The following is a 14,777-nucleotide window of genomic DNA, read 5'->3' on the forward strand; positions in this document are numbered from 1 at the left end:
GCATCTTGGCTACATTAATCATCTGTGGGTGACTGAAGTGTGGTCTTGAGAAACTGTTCCTTTTGGTTTTCACTAAAGTCAAGTTGATCATACTTCTGTGTAAAGACAATCTGGAGAGACTATCTGTCAGTCAGGACTAAGTCAAGAGAGAAAGAATCTGAGCAACTGGCACAGAACACGACTGCTGAGAGTTAACCTGGTCACTGGGTCCTACATGCCAGCTAGGATGGCAGTATTTGAGGAAGCTACAGTATGGAGTGCATACGTATATAGTTGGACACGTGTTATCCTCAGATGGCATTAAAACATTGACCAGTTCATGTTTTAACAAAACCCAGGAAAAATATTTACTCTTACCTTGAAGCCTGCAGCACACACAAGTATCAGCTAGCTTGGAGGAGAGCCACCACTGTCACCGACCCCCTAGAGTTCAGCATTGGGTTTTCCTCCCCAATATGCCATTCTGGGGGCTCCTTGCAGTACTGGCTCTCTGTTCCTTCCCCTGGGAGGAGACAGAGAGCCAGAACTAGCCCCAGCCCTGCCCACATGGCTGGGCTTCGTCTGAAAAGAGAAAAAATAAACAAAATGAGAAAAAGCTCAGGCTCTTTTCATAACAAAACACAGAGGAAAAAAAAAGTGAAGTAAAATTAATTCAATCCAGTTAAAAAAAGTAAAATAAAATTAATTCAGCTTCTCTGTTTCCTGCTTGATGTTGTATCTTCTTTCTCTATTTGCAATGGAATTCCCCAATAATAATTACGTAGTATTTTTTTATTGTTGTTGTACATAAACATCTGAAAAGTAAGTGTTCAGGATGACTGGATTTTCTTTTAATGCCACTATTCAGACTATGCTTTTTTCCCTCTTCGTAACTTTTTTCTTGACTGCTTTTAACATTTCCATGATTGGAAAGTGGCCCTACTACTTGTGTTTCAAAATCAGTTTTGCTAAGCCTGTTTATGCTACTATGAATCTAGACTAGTTCACTCCAGATTCCAGAGTAGTTCCACTGACTTAAAAGTTACTTGCATCAACAGGCTGATGTGCACAGAACTACAGAACCTGGCAGAAGTTTATAAGGAAAAAAAAGCTTACAGATTTTTACAATTCAGTCTGTGGCATTTGGGTACCATCGAGAAAAATCTCGGAAGGACTCAGGCACTAGAAACAATTTTGCAAAAACAGGAGTGAAAACAGAGTTTCAGGATTCCTCACACCTCACAAAATCTTCTACCCACACTTAGTGGGGATTTACAAAATGTTTATGAAAATCAAAGCATATGAGAAACCCCGTAGTTACCTTTTCCTTTTATTCCATTAACTAGTAATTTTGGCTTAGTATGTTCATAAAAAAATCTCATTATTGAGAAATATATGAAATATAAAACTGCTTCCCAAGATGTCCTAGGTTGCAAAGCTGATAATTTCACCACTTGCATCAAAGTCTCACAGTAAACACAGAATGTTTTGGAAATACTGATTTCTGATAAATAACACTTGTGCTTACATCAGTCTTGTTATATTCTAAAAAAAAAATCCAACATTTTAATAATTAATTTTTTAAAACAAGAGCCAGCTGCTGCAGAGCCAATATCATTTGTGACATCTGTCTGTCCCTAATGTTTCTTTCCTGAAGTTGTCCCAAAAGCATTTTAGGTGCAGCACTTTCAAGATTCAACTGTGGTCCAACAGATAGCAACACAGGCAGTTTTTCACTCTTTCCACACATCTGGAAATCTGCCCCCCTTTACAGCCATTATAAACACACAAAACTCCTGTGACATCTTGAGATCCCTCTATGTCTTTATGGCCTTCTGCAGCACTAGCATAGAGCACCCAGCAACAGCTGTCTCACCCCATGAGCGAGATTCTGAATTATACTTCCCTTCACATTTCAACTCCCTAGTTGGTTTCCAATGGGAATTTCAACAGTCAGCCCTTTCAGCCAAAGCAACAAGCAGACACGCTGCCAAACCTTAAGTCATGGAGTTATTTCACAGCAAAACCAGCACACTTACCCGCTCCTCCTCCCCCTCCTTGGCAGCTCTGCTTAATGCTGCTGCAGAAGAAAACTGTGTGGGGAGAAGGGCTGTGGTATTTATACTGCTCTTGTTTATCTCACTTCGCAGATACGGTTCAAAGTTCAGGGAGCTCATTCTGCATGACCTTGCAAGCAAAGCAAACCCCTTTAGCAAAAGTAGCCAAAATACTTCCCTGTTAACTAATTCCACATGGAAAACCGTTCCTGCTGCAGAACAGCAAGGTATTTTTAATACAAGGACTTTGAATATCAGCGTATGTATTTTGTTGGTCTCCCCAGCCAGCAGGAGTTAGTGGTACAGTCAGAGGAGGGGCGTGGGGCAAGGACTCATTACTTCCCTAACACAGTGGTAACCACAGTGAGGGGGGAAGGTACTTCTCTATTTATAAAAATGCTGAGCTAGCAGGTTTTTCTCCCATGTTCTTTATCTGGTATTTGCCTTAGAGAATGGCATGCCCTGTCTGAGGGCATGTGCAGTACAGAGCTCCTTTTGCCCAGCTGCTCTTGATTATGTCTCAGCCTTAAAACTGGTTTCTAGAGGACCTGTCAGTTTAACAACTTTGGTTGAAGGTTAGAGCCCTGATCTTCAGCCATTGAAATCAGTGTAGCTACGTGAAAGCCATGAAGCTCTACCAACTGGCAACAGCCTCTTAACTCTGTATTACTCTGTCATGATTTCTTAATACCTCGGATCACTGAAAGCTGTGTAGACATTCAGGTTAAACTGTTTCCTTATTCTCCTTCCTTAGTGAGAGAATTGTTTATGCATGGAGTGTTTTATTTTGGCAGCAGTTTGCTTGAGTTTCATCTCCTTCAATGTACATGTTATGTGTGTTTATAGAAAAAGAAATGTTTAAAAATACAGCGTGCTCAGAGTTTAAAGTGGTGAGATTTATATTGCTTAGTTCTATGGCCTGAGACTGTCTCCTGCACAGATGAGCTTTATGCTTCTGGTTGGGTGTGTGAAATGAAACTGCAACCTTGGGGGTTTTCCTGTAGGAGTCCTATGCTCAAGTAAGTGGAAGGAAGGAAGGAAGATCTGAAGTTTTATTCAGTAGTCTCAGAGGACATGTTGCAGAAAACAGACATCAGAATGGGACTGAATTTTTTTAAAGGGTAGAATGTGCTCACATTCCTGATATTGTTAGGGAAACACATCCTTATATCCTTTGCCAGTTTGGGAACAAGCCCTCATAACTGTGATGATGTCCTTTACTATTACAATGGTAGACTATTTGCTGGGCCTCCTGCCTCAAGATAGGGTGTTGATTTTCAGTGCCAATAAAGCTCTGCAGGTCTGGCTGGAAGTAAGTATTTGGTATGCATCATATCTGTCAATTCCTAAATAAGCACTGACAAAGACAAAAAGAAATGAAGCAGGTACAGATCCATTTATAGTGTGAGGAATAAAGTGCAGCTCAGTAGTGATCGACATATTGTCTCCTGCCAATTGCTGCAACACAGATGGAGATACTACCAAATGCAGAGCAATAGCACATTCCCATTTCTTTTTCAGCTTTGTAGAGAGGGCCGTGCACAAGACTTGATAAGTGCTGAGCCTACAAGCTATATCTAACAGCACTAAGGGCTGCTGAGACTAGCAGCTCACAAGCACTGAAGAATAAAGGGTCCAGAGGGAGTAAACTGAGCTGAAAAAGCTAACTTAAAAAACAGCTACCTTGCTATGGAAAGCAGATTGAGGATGGAAATGTACAGTGGTCACTACTGAGAAGCTGGTATTTCGTCCCATGTAGTATGCAGAGACACGTGGAGACCCTTGGTTCCCTTATAGAGATGTGAAGCAGCTGTTGTTAGCAATTATCACCGGGGTGATAGATACTGTTTATTGTATTATTTATTATTACCTTATCTTTACTATAACTTTTATAATATTAAGGAGAGCTTAACTACATCCATAGTGATAAGCCATAAGCATCTTGTTTTATAACATTCACCTTACCTTAAATCACTGTTCTGCTTCAAGATTCATTGAGGGAAAAAAGTTCCTTTGTCTTAAAGCAAATATTAGGGAATTTTATAATGTTGGCTGTGGGTGTAGATAGATCTAATTTATCAGTTTTGGAAATTCATAAACTCTAAATAGGTTTAAACTTGGGTCTGATGCATTACCCTTTCTGAGCGGAAAAAATACACTTTTTTTGTTTTACAAACAGTAGCATAAAGATGTTAACAATTGTTAAATTATTACAGACTACTTTTAAAATTGTCTGACCATTCCAGTTCTTATATTAACCCCTCTTAGATTTGTAGTCCTCTGTAGCCCTTTGTCCATAGCTTCTGAATGAATAGTTGTCTTAAATCCTAATTTTGCTTTCCACTGCAAGTATATTCTTTGTTGTTGAGTATGTTCCAATTTCACTGTGGGAGGTAGTTATGAACTCTAATCTGGACAAGTCTCCAATTTCAAACAATAATATTTATAATTATCATCTTGTTTCTACTCACTTTCCTATCTGGGAGGAGCAATGGTCCTGGTGGAAATAACAGCCAGTTTCCCTTCCTGCTGAACATAAATGATCCCCCTTTTTGACATGTTTCAAACTGTTCAAAGCATCACAGCACAGAAATATCAGTGACCTTGGAAATTAACTGATGTTCGTAATTTCTGTTATCTAGATTGGTAATGTATACGTTTCTTAAAAAAAATCAAATGGATATGGAATTACGAGGCTGTCAGTAACTGTATGCTGGTAATGTCTGCTGGAGCGATTTGCAACATTTGCAAATAATGACAGGACAGATATCCAGCTCGAATTTTATCATAAGACCTTAGAACTTCAGCATCTGTTTTGCTCTTGTGACTGAAGGATGTCACAAACAGGGAATTCAAAGTCCAGTGACAGATCTTAAGTCTCTACTGATTCTCCTCATGTCCCCTCATTTTATAACAGTGTCACTGAGTCAACTCAGTGGAGGTTTACTTTAATGGCTACATAAGCAAGTTTCCACTTATTTATGAGGCCTTAAGCTCTTGATAAATGCTGTAAATAAAAGTGTAATTTAAGTGAAGAATAAGAAGATACATTAAAGTAAATACAGCAAAATAATCAGAACCAAAAGTTCATTTGTTAAAGTAACTCCAGAGGAAAGGGTCATGGTGCAATACTGGTCTCGTGCTCCCGTCATGTGAGATCTGGGTTAGCGTCAGATAAATAAATGCATGCTTCTCCGAATTCAAAGGAAGCAACAAAAGCTGACATCCTCTGACACAAGCCTGGAGATTGTTTCAGTGAATGAAGGAATAGATGATACATCCAATTGTCTGCTTAAAAACAATGTGAGACTTAATGGAGTTCTGTTCTGTTAGATAAACATTTTATTTTTCTGTTTGGAAATTCCATCATAATAATGAAGTATCTTTCTCTCTTTAAACCAATCTGAAGCACACTGTAATTAGCAAGGGAAACATGGAGTTTTATCAGATGTGTCTTAAGTCATAACCACTACACAGATTACAAATGCAAACTGACCCTAGTTGCTGAACACCTACATGTATTCTGTGTTCCTTATTGGCTCTGTTTATTCCTTGCATTTATCCTGCAATCACTCTATCTGCCTGCAAGTTCTCCATGTCACCTCAGTGGGCCTAAAACCAATGGGCCTCTTACCAATTGAAGGAAGGACAAATTAGGTGATGATACCCAATAGATGGTTAAGAAGATCATAGCTGTACAATATCTTCTGTATTTTTGTATTTTTCAGTGTATTCAGTTACTACTTGGCAGTCCTGTGACCTACAGAAGAAAACTGAAAATTTCTTTAGTTTGGTGTGATTCTGCTTAGGCTCCTAGTGTTGGGGATAGTAAATCAGGAAGAAACAAATGTAACCATGCAATGCCTAAAGCAGGGTATCTGTACAGGTCTCCCATATGCATCTCATACCCCACACAATGATAACGGGTCTCTCCTACAGGAATAATACAGTTGCACCAGGAATCCAGCAGGCAGCTTTAGGCTTTCCAATATGGTGCCTTGAGTCAATGCATAACTAAAGTGATTAAGGATCTGGACCAATGAATACAAAGTAAGTTAAACAAAACCTTGGGCTTTTTTCTGCATTCTCTTTATGTTACAGAGCAAGTCTTCAAGAGAGTGTAACTATTACCATAACTTCAGCAATACATACAATTCCCATTAAAGTCTTTATACCAAATAACTCTCTTTAGAAAATGGGAATGAAAATGATTCATCAGCTAAATCCACAGCAGTTCATTCCAGGTGACTAGAAATGCTTCTCACCAGAAATACCTGTACGAGCAAGTTCTTGTTAATGATTGGTAACAGGTCATGCAAACAGTTCACTGCATTGAACCCTACCCATGGAATGGAAGTCACAACATCACAGTACATGGGATTCAGTGACAATATACAGTGAACCTTAGAGGAAGTTCAAGTCTGTTCTTTGCTTATTTGTAAAATACAAGAAAACTGAAGTGAAAAGTGGGTCCAGCTAGTGAATAAGAGGGATTTGTATAAAAAAGTTCTCTTTCAAGAACTGTTGAATTATAATTAAAAAGTGGATTGCATACTTTTGGTTAAATTTATTTTTGTGGCTCTACATTGCTTTATTTTCCTGAGAGTACAGCAGTGGCTGCGAACATCATGGTCTGAAAGAAATGTTAAGATGGCTTAGGGACAGATTCAGATACGCCAGTGCATGGTGGAGATTGTTTTACATTAAATGGAGTCTGACAAACTAAAATAATTATGGCTTCAAATACATGATATTCGAGGTTATCTGTTGCTGAGACTTTTCAGATAGCATAGTCCTAGAATGCTGAACTGTGGAAAAAGTCTTGTGTGCCCTTCTTAGGACAAGAGTATGTGAGTGTGACACCATGTACAATGAAGGTACATCTGGCTAAATCAACCACTTCCTACTGTTCTGAACATCCCAGAAGTTCAAAAGCAGCTACCACTTCAGCATCAAAACACTCTAAGTAAATTGTGAACTCCTGAAACAACTTGCAGATTAAATAAAAAAGTAGGTAAGTCTAAGGGACAGTTTTTACTTAAAATATACTTTGCTGCAGCAGCACATAGAAAGCTGAGGCTGACAGCCATCTACTCCCACCATGAGTCAAAACCATTTCACAGAAAAAGGGGCCTCCTAGCACAATAATAAACTCCAAACACAAGATCTCATATGGTCTCTGTAGATAAAGAAATATTGTAAGCCAATACTGGCCTTCTGAGGACTGGTAGAAGAACTGAACTGTTTATTATATGTGTTATACATAAAAGCAGAGGGAGAGCTGTGCTAATACATATGCTTGCAACAATCAAAGCCTGAACAGACTGGTTGTCTCCTTCTGATCTTTTAATGCTGGTAGAAGTCTGGAAGAGTCAGATCTTTATCTGATTTCTATCATGAAACATCATTTGATATGTGAGGAGGAGCTCATACCAGCTATCTCACAGTAACACCTTTCCTGTTGCTTCTCAGTTCCATTATTTAAAAGTCAGCAATAGTGACTAGTATTCAGCCCTGCCTAGATTTTATTTCTGTTAACAAAGCTGTACTGGCTTACAAGCTGTGCCTTCAGCAGACAGTACTTCATTAAACATTCAGCAGCCACAGTCCAGTTACTGCTATACAGCTATTTGGTATCTACAACCCACACTCAGACTGTAACAGCTATGCTTATAGCCAGCTGGATAACTGCACACATCCTGGAAGTGCTACATTCTCACTGATTCAATAGATTGGAATAGTTTTAATACTAGATATGATGTAGCTGTAGTAACTTCATATTAACTGGTCAAAAAAATTAAAGTCACCAGCTTTGTATTTCCAAGTATTTCCTATTCTCCTGAAGAGTTCACATTTCTGTTGAAAATTAGTCATAACTAACACACATTTCTTTTGGTGTGTTTTGAATGACGTATGTATAACAGAAGTCCCTAATCTGACATTACAGTCCTACATTTTACTTTCTGCAGATGCTGTTCTTGAAGGTAACAATGAAGAAAAAGTAAAATCTTGACTAGAGAGTATTATTACTTTATTATGCTCACAATGGGCCAGCAAAGATTGGAGACTGTTATATCTGAGCTGCCTTTACACTGTCAATCTTCCTATTTTTCCTACAACTTTGGTCTCCTAGGGTTTGGCTGGTTAAGGGAAAAGTCAAAATCATAGTGGAACTGTAACAGCATTCCATAAGGAAGGGTGCAGAATGCAACACAAAGGAAATAACTCAGCGTTTGAAAGAAAGATAAGTGAGAGCAGAGAAGATATGATGACATTTTGCCTGAGGACACCTTTGGAAGTCACCTGCACAAGCCACTGCACTACCCCACATCACTGAAAAGACACAAAAAAATCTGCCCTGCAAAATTCAGGCAGCCACTACTGGCTGCTGCTGTGAGATTCCCTTGTTTTGTATGTTCACATGTGCTCAGATGGACCTCCTGGCTTGTCTGAGAATTCACACTGAATGGGCTTCATAGCATGTTCTCTAATTACAGGCAGTAACAGCAACACCCACTTTTGAGTCTCCACAGCCCCTTCCGAAAGTGCTGGTTCAGCTTGTGGAACTAGAAAAGTGAGTCCTGGTCCTGACAAGAAATAGTCATTATGTTATGCCTCAACATCTCTCCAGTCAACAAAAGCTTTCATGGCTGCTCATTTGTAAGGATTTTTGTACTACAGGAGAGGTGAGTACCAGGTTGGCATTTTATTTTGGTTAAGTCCTCATCTCTAGCTGACCTCTATTTTCACTTTTTTAATGGTTGTCTCTTGGCAGGAGACATGTTCAAAACATTACTCATGCATGCCTTATATTATTTACATATCAGGCAAATAAAAGTCTTTAAGAATTGGACGTAAGGAGTTGGTGGTATCCCCCATAGAGCCCAGAATCAGTGTCTCATGGTGGAAGAGTTGAGCAGCTTCCACAACTGTCTTTGACCTTCAGCATTTCATGCAGGCCTCTAAACTGCAACTTTTTCTTGTCTGAAAAAAAAAAAGGAAAATAAACAAAGAAAAACAAAGCAGACATTTGTGCTGACTCTGCATCACAATCACTGCCAGATTTCCTGTAAAGCCTCAGGAAGAGGAAACAAAATATGAATGTGATGTGAAAAAACTTGTAGCACTTCAAAAACCATGGCAATAAAGCTGCAGAACATTGTCTCCAACAGAGCTAGCAGGCATTCAGAAGGAGAGACAGACCAAAAAGCTAAATGCATAAGTGATCCCATGACTGTAATAACAGTGATAATTAAAAATAAATGCTTTTTCAATTACATTCCCCTTTTTGCAGAGATTTAATGATGTATTGCTTGTAAAGGTTTTAAGTTAATGATATATTGTTTTTTGACTCTCTAACATGTTCTCAAGGTAAATTACAAAATGCATAATTAAAGGACCACCTGGGATTTCAAACATCTAGTTGTGCTGAAGCCAAATGCAGGACTTCATTCTCCATGGTTCAGGCAAAACGCTGTGCAGTCAGCAGCTCAGGCACTGCTTGAGGCTTATGGTGTGGATCATGCATGAGGCTGCTGTTAAGAACTTAAACAACAGAACAGAGGCTGGATGCTCCTACAGGACCATGTGTGCTTTGATAGCTGCTCCATCTGTGCGCCTGCAAAGGCAGTACTGAAGCTGCTGTTATAATATGCACAGTTGCAGTCAATGTGCCACGTAGCACACATGGTCTTGCACGGATGGAAGATGCACTCTATTGATGCAAGGCTGTGCCAGAAAGAAAATACTTCTTGAAGGAAAAAGTCTTCCCCTAGATACTGTGAAGAATCATTTCCAGGTTGCCTTACTTTCCAGCTTTTCATTGCTCTTGACATTATCTTAACTGCATGTGGGACGTTTCTCTGATTGTCCCCAGCTTCTGAAGTAAACTTTCATCTACAGTGAAAATTTTATGCACTTATCAGTCAGACATAATTTGTCCCAGCAATAATATGGTCCATAGGTCTATGGTTTTCTAGGAAGATTATGTGGCCTGAAAGAAGGAGTAATTTTAGATTATCTGCTAGTGTTTCTGAAAGTGTATTACATAGAACTGCAGCACTGACAGTGGGCTAGGTCAAAGCCTTTTTTTCCAGTTTAGCTTTAATCCTTTTCAGACCCTCTAGATTTCCATGGATTATGAAAAAGAGATAAAAAACCACCACATTTCATGTCTTGATGTGCTATGTTCACTGCTGCTTATCAAAAAACCCCCCCAAAACCACTTTTTCAAATCAGGTTACAGATTTTCTTGTGAAAATCTGGGTTACATCTGAAGCGGTAGTATCTACATATATGAAATCTTTATAAACAGTGTGTATGTTATTTCTATTCATGATGCAGAACGCATACACATACAAAAATGCCACGGTATGTATGTATTTTAACAAGTAACACAGGCTACTTTCTAACAAAGGTTTTCCTTAAGAAGTTTCCCAGACAAATACTGACCTAGCCAAGGCCTGCTGAATTTTTTCTGGGAGATGGACTAGATGACCTTTAAATGACCCTTCCAACCCAACCTACTCTATAATTCTGTGATTCTATATTCTGGGATAGGAGGAAAAGATAGCAAAGTACTTCACCCTATTGTTATTTAAGCAGTAAACCACCATGCAATTCTTCGAGGTATGCTTCTCATCATTCTGAAGAATCCAAATCACTGTGGTTTTAAGACTGATGGACACTTAATTCCTTAGACTTGCTTCTTCTTCTTCAGATATTTAAAATAAAATATGGGAAAATGTTTGGATAAGAACACCAGAATTCAACCACCCTCTCCTGCAGCACTCACCGCACACTGATCTCCCTAACTTCACTGGTCAGCTGATCTTCATGGGGTCACAAACACAAAACTTGCACAAAGGCAATCAGATTTTTCGTGGAGCTTGTAGGGCAGCAGGTAACACTGGGTAGATACAAACACACACCCTGTTCAGCATGTTACAGTTGTCAATTGTGTTTTTACACAACTGAGTTACAAGAAATGTTTTGGCTTCCATTAAATCCTTATTCTTCCCTTCCTTCTTGAAATAGTATAGAGGAGGATTACCAGAATAGCTCTCTGTCAGAGGCACAACCCATGGTTATTTTCCTTCAAACCTCTATAAAGAGTCACTGGTATTGTTCCACTAGGCATACATATCAAAGAGGCTTTGCAGAAATATGTTTCTGTTGTGTAATAGCACACATCTGGCTTGCTCTGGGCATAACAGTGAAGGCTTTTCACGCACAGAACAAGTCATTGTACAATGGAGACATGTCGAGTTGTCTGATATAGATAAATTTCTTGCAAATGATTAATATCACTACAGGAATGTGCAGTTGATTTCATAAGACTTGTTTTAATACTACCACAAAGGGCCATATCATAGCTAACTAGATTCTGCACCTCCCTGGGTGAATCCTTTGGCCTTTACGTGGGACAACATGGTGGGAGACCTGGGTGTGTAATGCATGCACTCAGCAGCTTCCAAACCTATCTGGTGAACCAGACAGAACTCTCCAGAAAGCTGGGTGTAGGTCACAGCCTGCTAGCTACTTGCCCTAGATAAGCTAACAGTCCTTTTTGGCCTTCAGTCATAACCTGGATCAACTGCTTCTGTAAAATAACTATTTCATCAATCCTGCATATAAGTACGCTTTCTGAATGCTTGGTTTCACATCTGCAGTTTATTAGTTCCTTCATTTCTTCAGACAAGAAGGGTTTTCTTCATTGAAGATGGAAAACATATGATTCACGCTTTCCTACAATGAGTTTAGTGCTCATTTTTGTCTGTTTACTACAGCTCTCCCTGGGAGAGGGAACCAACGCTTAGTCTGGCTGGATGCTCTCTGCCTTCTCCAGCACTGCCGTGAGAAGCCCAGAAATGGAACAGAACATTTGTTCCTAGTATTATTCCCAAACTCAGCAGAACGCTGTGTCCAGAAGTGTACCGGGTTATCTTAAGGAAGACAGATTTCTCCAGAGTGTCACTGAGGCGTTTCTGGAAAAGGAAAAAACAACACTGGGTGCTTTTAACCATACAAATGGCTAACACGGGTTGGACTGGAGACAGAGATAAAGATCATTTGGATGTTTGTTTCTCCTTGTGTAAATAAAATGCACTATAAGCCAGGTTACTTTGAGACTTACAACTAAACTGTATTGTTTTGCAACACAACTCTCAGAAATCCTAAAGGTAGTATGCTGGGAAACCCACACCCAAGAGAGGAAAAGGAGAACATGAAAAGACCCAGTGCAATCAGTCTAATTTTATAATTTAAAAGCTATTAGGACAAAAACCTCCCATCTGAGCTGACAGTAAAATGAGATGGATGAAGCCATAGGAAAAAAGTAAATAAAGAAAAGCTATGGAAAATGCCATTTACAGGGAGTGGGGAATGGGGGGGGGGGGGGAACCAAACGGGGAAAAAAAAGTAAATTAATGAAATATAAGCAAACCACCAACCTTGTCTGGGTAGGCAGGAGGTGCAGAGTGGAAACTTTTAGTTTTTGTGTTGTACTTCAGCTGTACAGCTTCTGTGTTGTCCTATAGTTGTAACTTTATCAATATTTCAATTTCATTAAGAGCTACTGGAGATACAGTTCTTTGACTAAAAATCAGTTAAAGTTTAAAAGTTAGATCTGGGTTTAAATGTTTTTAAGTGAACACTTATATTTTTTAAATGCAGGAGTCTTAAAGATTCCTAATGTACTGCTAAGTACCAGAAAACAAGAATAGTGTGGCAGACAACTCCTAGATTGCAAACACTTGTTTGAGCAGACCTATTAACAAGAACAAAAGTGTTATATTAGCAAGGCCATTAAGCAATAACATGAGGAAATAAAAGGGACATAAATTTAACTTCAAACTTCTTTATAATGCATTAAAAAACATAATTATTGATAAAACTTTCTTGTACTACTGTTATAAAACACTGCAGCCTTAGAAGTTTATGTATTAAAGAGTGTATGAAAATTAGTTTAACTTGAATGTCTATTATTTATGTTTTGTTTGATGCTGTAGGATTTCTGTGCTGCACAGCTGCCTTAACTTCTTAGTGGTGAATAAACTTGGCAACAGAAATCATGTAGATCTGGCATAGGAACAAGAGAGAAGTTCACAAACAGGTTAATTCACAGGAATTAGGTGGGCAAGTTTGTAAGACATGTATCCACTGTGTGCAGCAGCTCTTCAGTGGACATGTGAGACAAGGGGGCACAAAAGCACAAAAGGTAATCAGTTCTACACAATGTTAATTATGATGGCTTTGTAATGGGAAATAACTGCGGTGCTTGAAGGTAGTTGACATAGTTTCGGGTCCTTAGGACCTTAGTACAAAAGATGTGAGAAAAGCAGAATAGAAAAACAAGGCCTGGGGATGGGGAGTGTCTGGGACTAGCAGATGTCCAGGGTGGGCACAGATAAACTAACTGATAAGTAGAAGGACAGGATGATTGCCATGTTGGTGGTGTTAATAAAGCCATTAAGCTGGTGTAAACATCTACTGGGCAGTATCCAGGAGTAGCTGATGTCCAGGATGGGAGCAGTTAAACTAACTGATAAGTAGAAGGACAGGGTGATTGCTATGTCTGTAATGTTAATTAAGCTTGTTGGGGAAAGTAAACGACCCTTAAAGACCACCATCACATTTTTGTATGCATGCCGGAAACTTTCTGGAAAACGATGTAATATGCCCAGTGACCATATAAAGATAGCATGCATGGCAATACGGGAACACACGTTAAAAGGAGCTATCCCCCGTGTCTCCCGGTGCCGCAATAAAGAGCACCTGCTTGTCAACTTGAAACTCTGTTGGCGAGTTTGTTCCTGGAGTTTTCTCCCAATCACATGACTGACACAGAATTGATGACAGATCAAATTGATGACCATTGTGTCTGTTTTGACAAGTTCTATTATTATGCTGGTTTATTGGGACAAATACATTTTAAACTGGTGACAACACATGAAGCACTTGCAGCTCAGGAAGCAAAGCGCTGCTGGGCTGTATCAAAACCAGCATGACCAGCAGGTTGAGGGAGGTGATTCTCCCTCTACTCTGCTCTTGTGAGACCCCACCTGCAGCAGTGCTTTCAGCTCTGGGGCAACAACACAAAGAGGGAGCTGGAGTGAATCCAGAGGAGGCCACAGAAACGCCGCAAGGGCTGGAGCAGCTCTGCTCTGTTGACAGGCAGAGAGAGGTGGGTTGTTCAGCCTGGAAAAGAGAAGGTGCCTTAAGAGGAGACCTTAGAGCAGCTCCAGTGCCTAAAGGGGCAAACAAGAAATCTGGAGAGGGGCTTTTGACAGGACAAGGCAGAATGGCTTTAAACTGAAAGAGATTTAGATTGGACATTAGAAAAAATTTCTTCCATGTGAGGGTGCTGAGGCACTGGCACAGGTTGCCCAGAGAAGCTGTGGCTGCCGCATTCTTGGCAGCGTTCAAGGCCAGGCTGGATGGTGCTTGGAGCAACCTGGTCTACAGGAAGGTGTCCCTGCCCATGGCAGGGGGTTGGAACCAGATGAACTTTAAGGTCCTTTCCAACCCAAACCATGCTATGATTCTGTGGCAAGTATCCCAGCAGCTCTGCAGGAGCCATTAGGTGCAGGCTGGCTGTTTTCATCTTCAGCTGTGGATTCTTGGAGTTAATAGGACAGAGCTGGAAAGGAGCAGCACGGAAAGGACCAGCAGCTTTGCTGGGCAGTACTTCAGTGCAGCTTTTGACACCACTTCATATAAGCATGGAAGCAGAGTATCTCA

At 39.9% G+C, this 14,777-nt stretch overlaps 1 protein-coding gene across 3 annotated transcripts in view; it reads right to left on the reverse strand.

Moving 5' to 3' along the window:
- Window positions 1–14,777, reverse strand: part of SELENOP (selenoprotein P) — a 170,146-nt gene that overhangs the window by 5,567 nt on the left and 149,802 nt on the right. For 2 of the 3 annotated variants that reach the window (XM_057418050.1, XM_057418052.1), the window contains exons 2-3: window positions 2,019–2,046; window positions 358–561 (exon numbers count right to left, since the gene is read on the reverse strand). In XM_057418050.1, coding sequence (XP_057274033.1) covers window positions 358–548 — 191 coding nt within the window. In that variant the 5' untranslated portion in view covers window positions 549–561; window positions 2,019–2,046. Of the gene's footprint in view, window positions 1–357; window positions 562–2,018; window positions 2,168–14,777 lie in introns of those variants that run through there. The other variant, XM_057418053.1, reaches the window with a different exon arrangement.

Source organism: Pezoporus wallicus, unplaced genomic scaffold (assembly GCF_028554395.1).
Source record: "Pezoporus wallicus isolate ANWC-B61680 ecotype Strahan unplaced genomic scaffold, APGP_CSIRO_Pwel_v1 contig_8557, whole genome shotgun sequence".
Taxonomy (NCBI): domain Eukaryota; kingdom Metazoa; phylum Chordata; class Aves; order Psittaciformes; family Psittacidae; genus Pezoporus; species Pezoporus wallicus.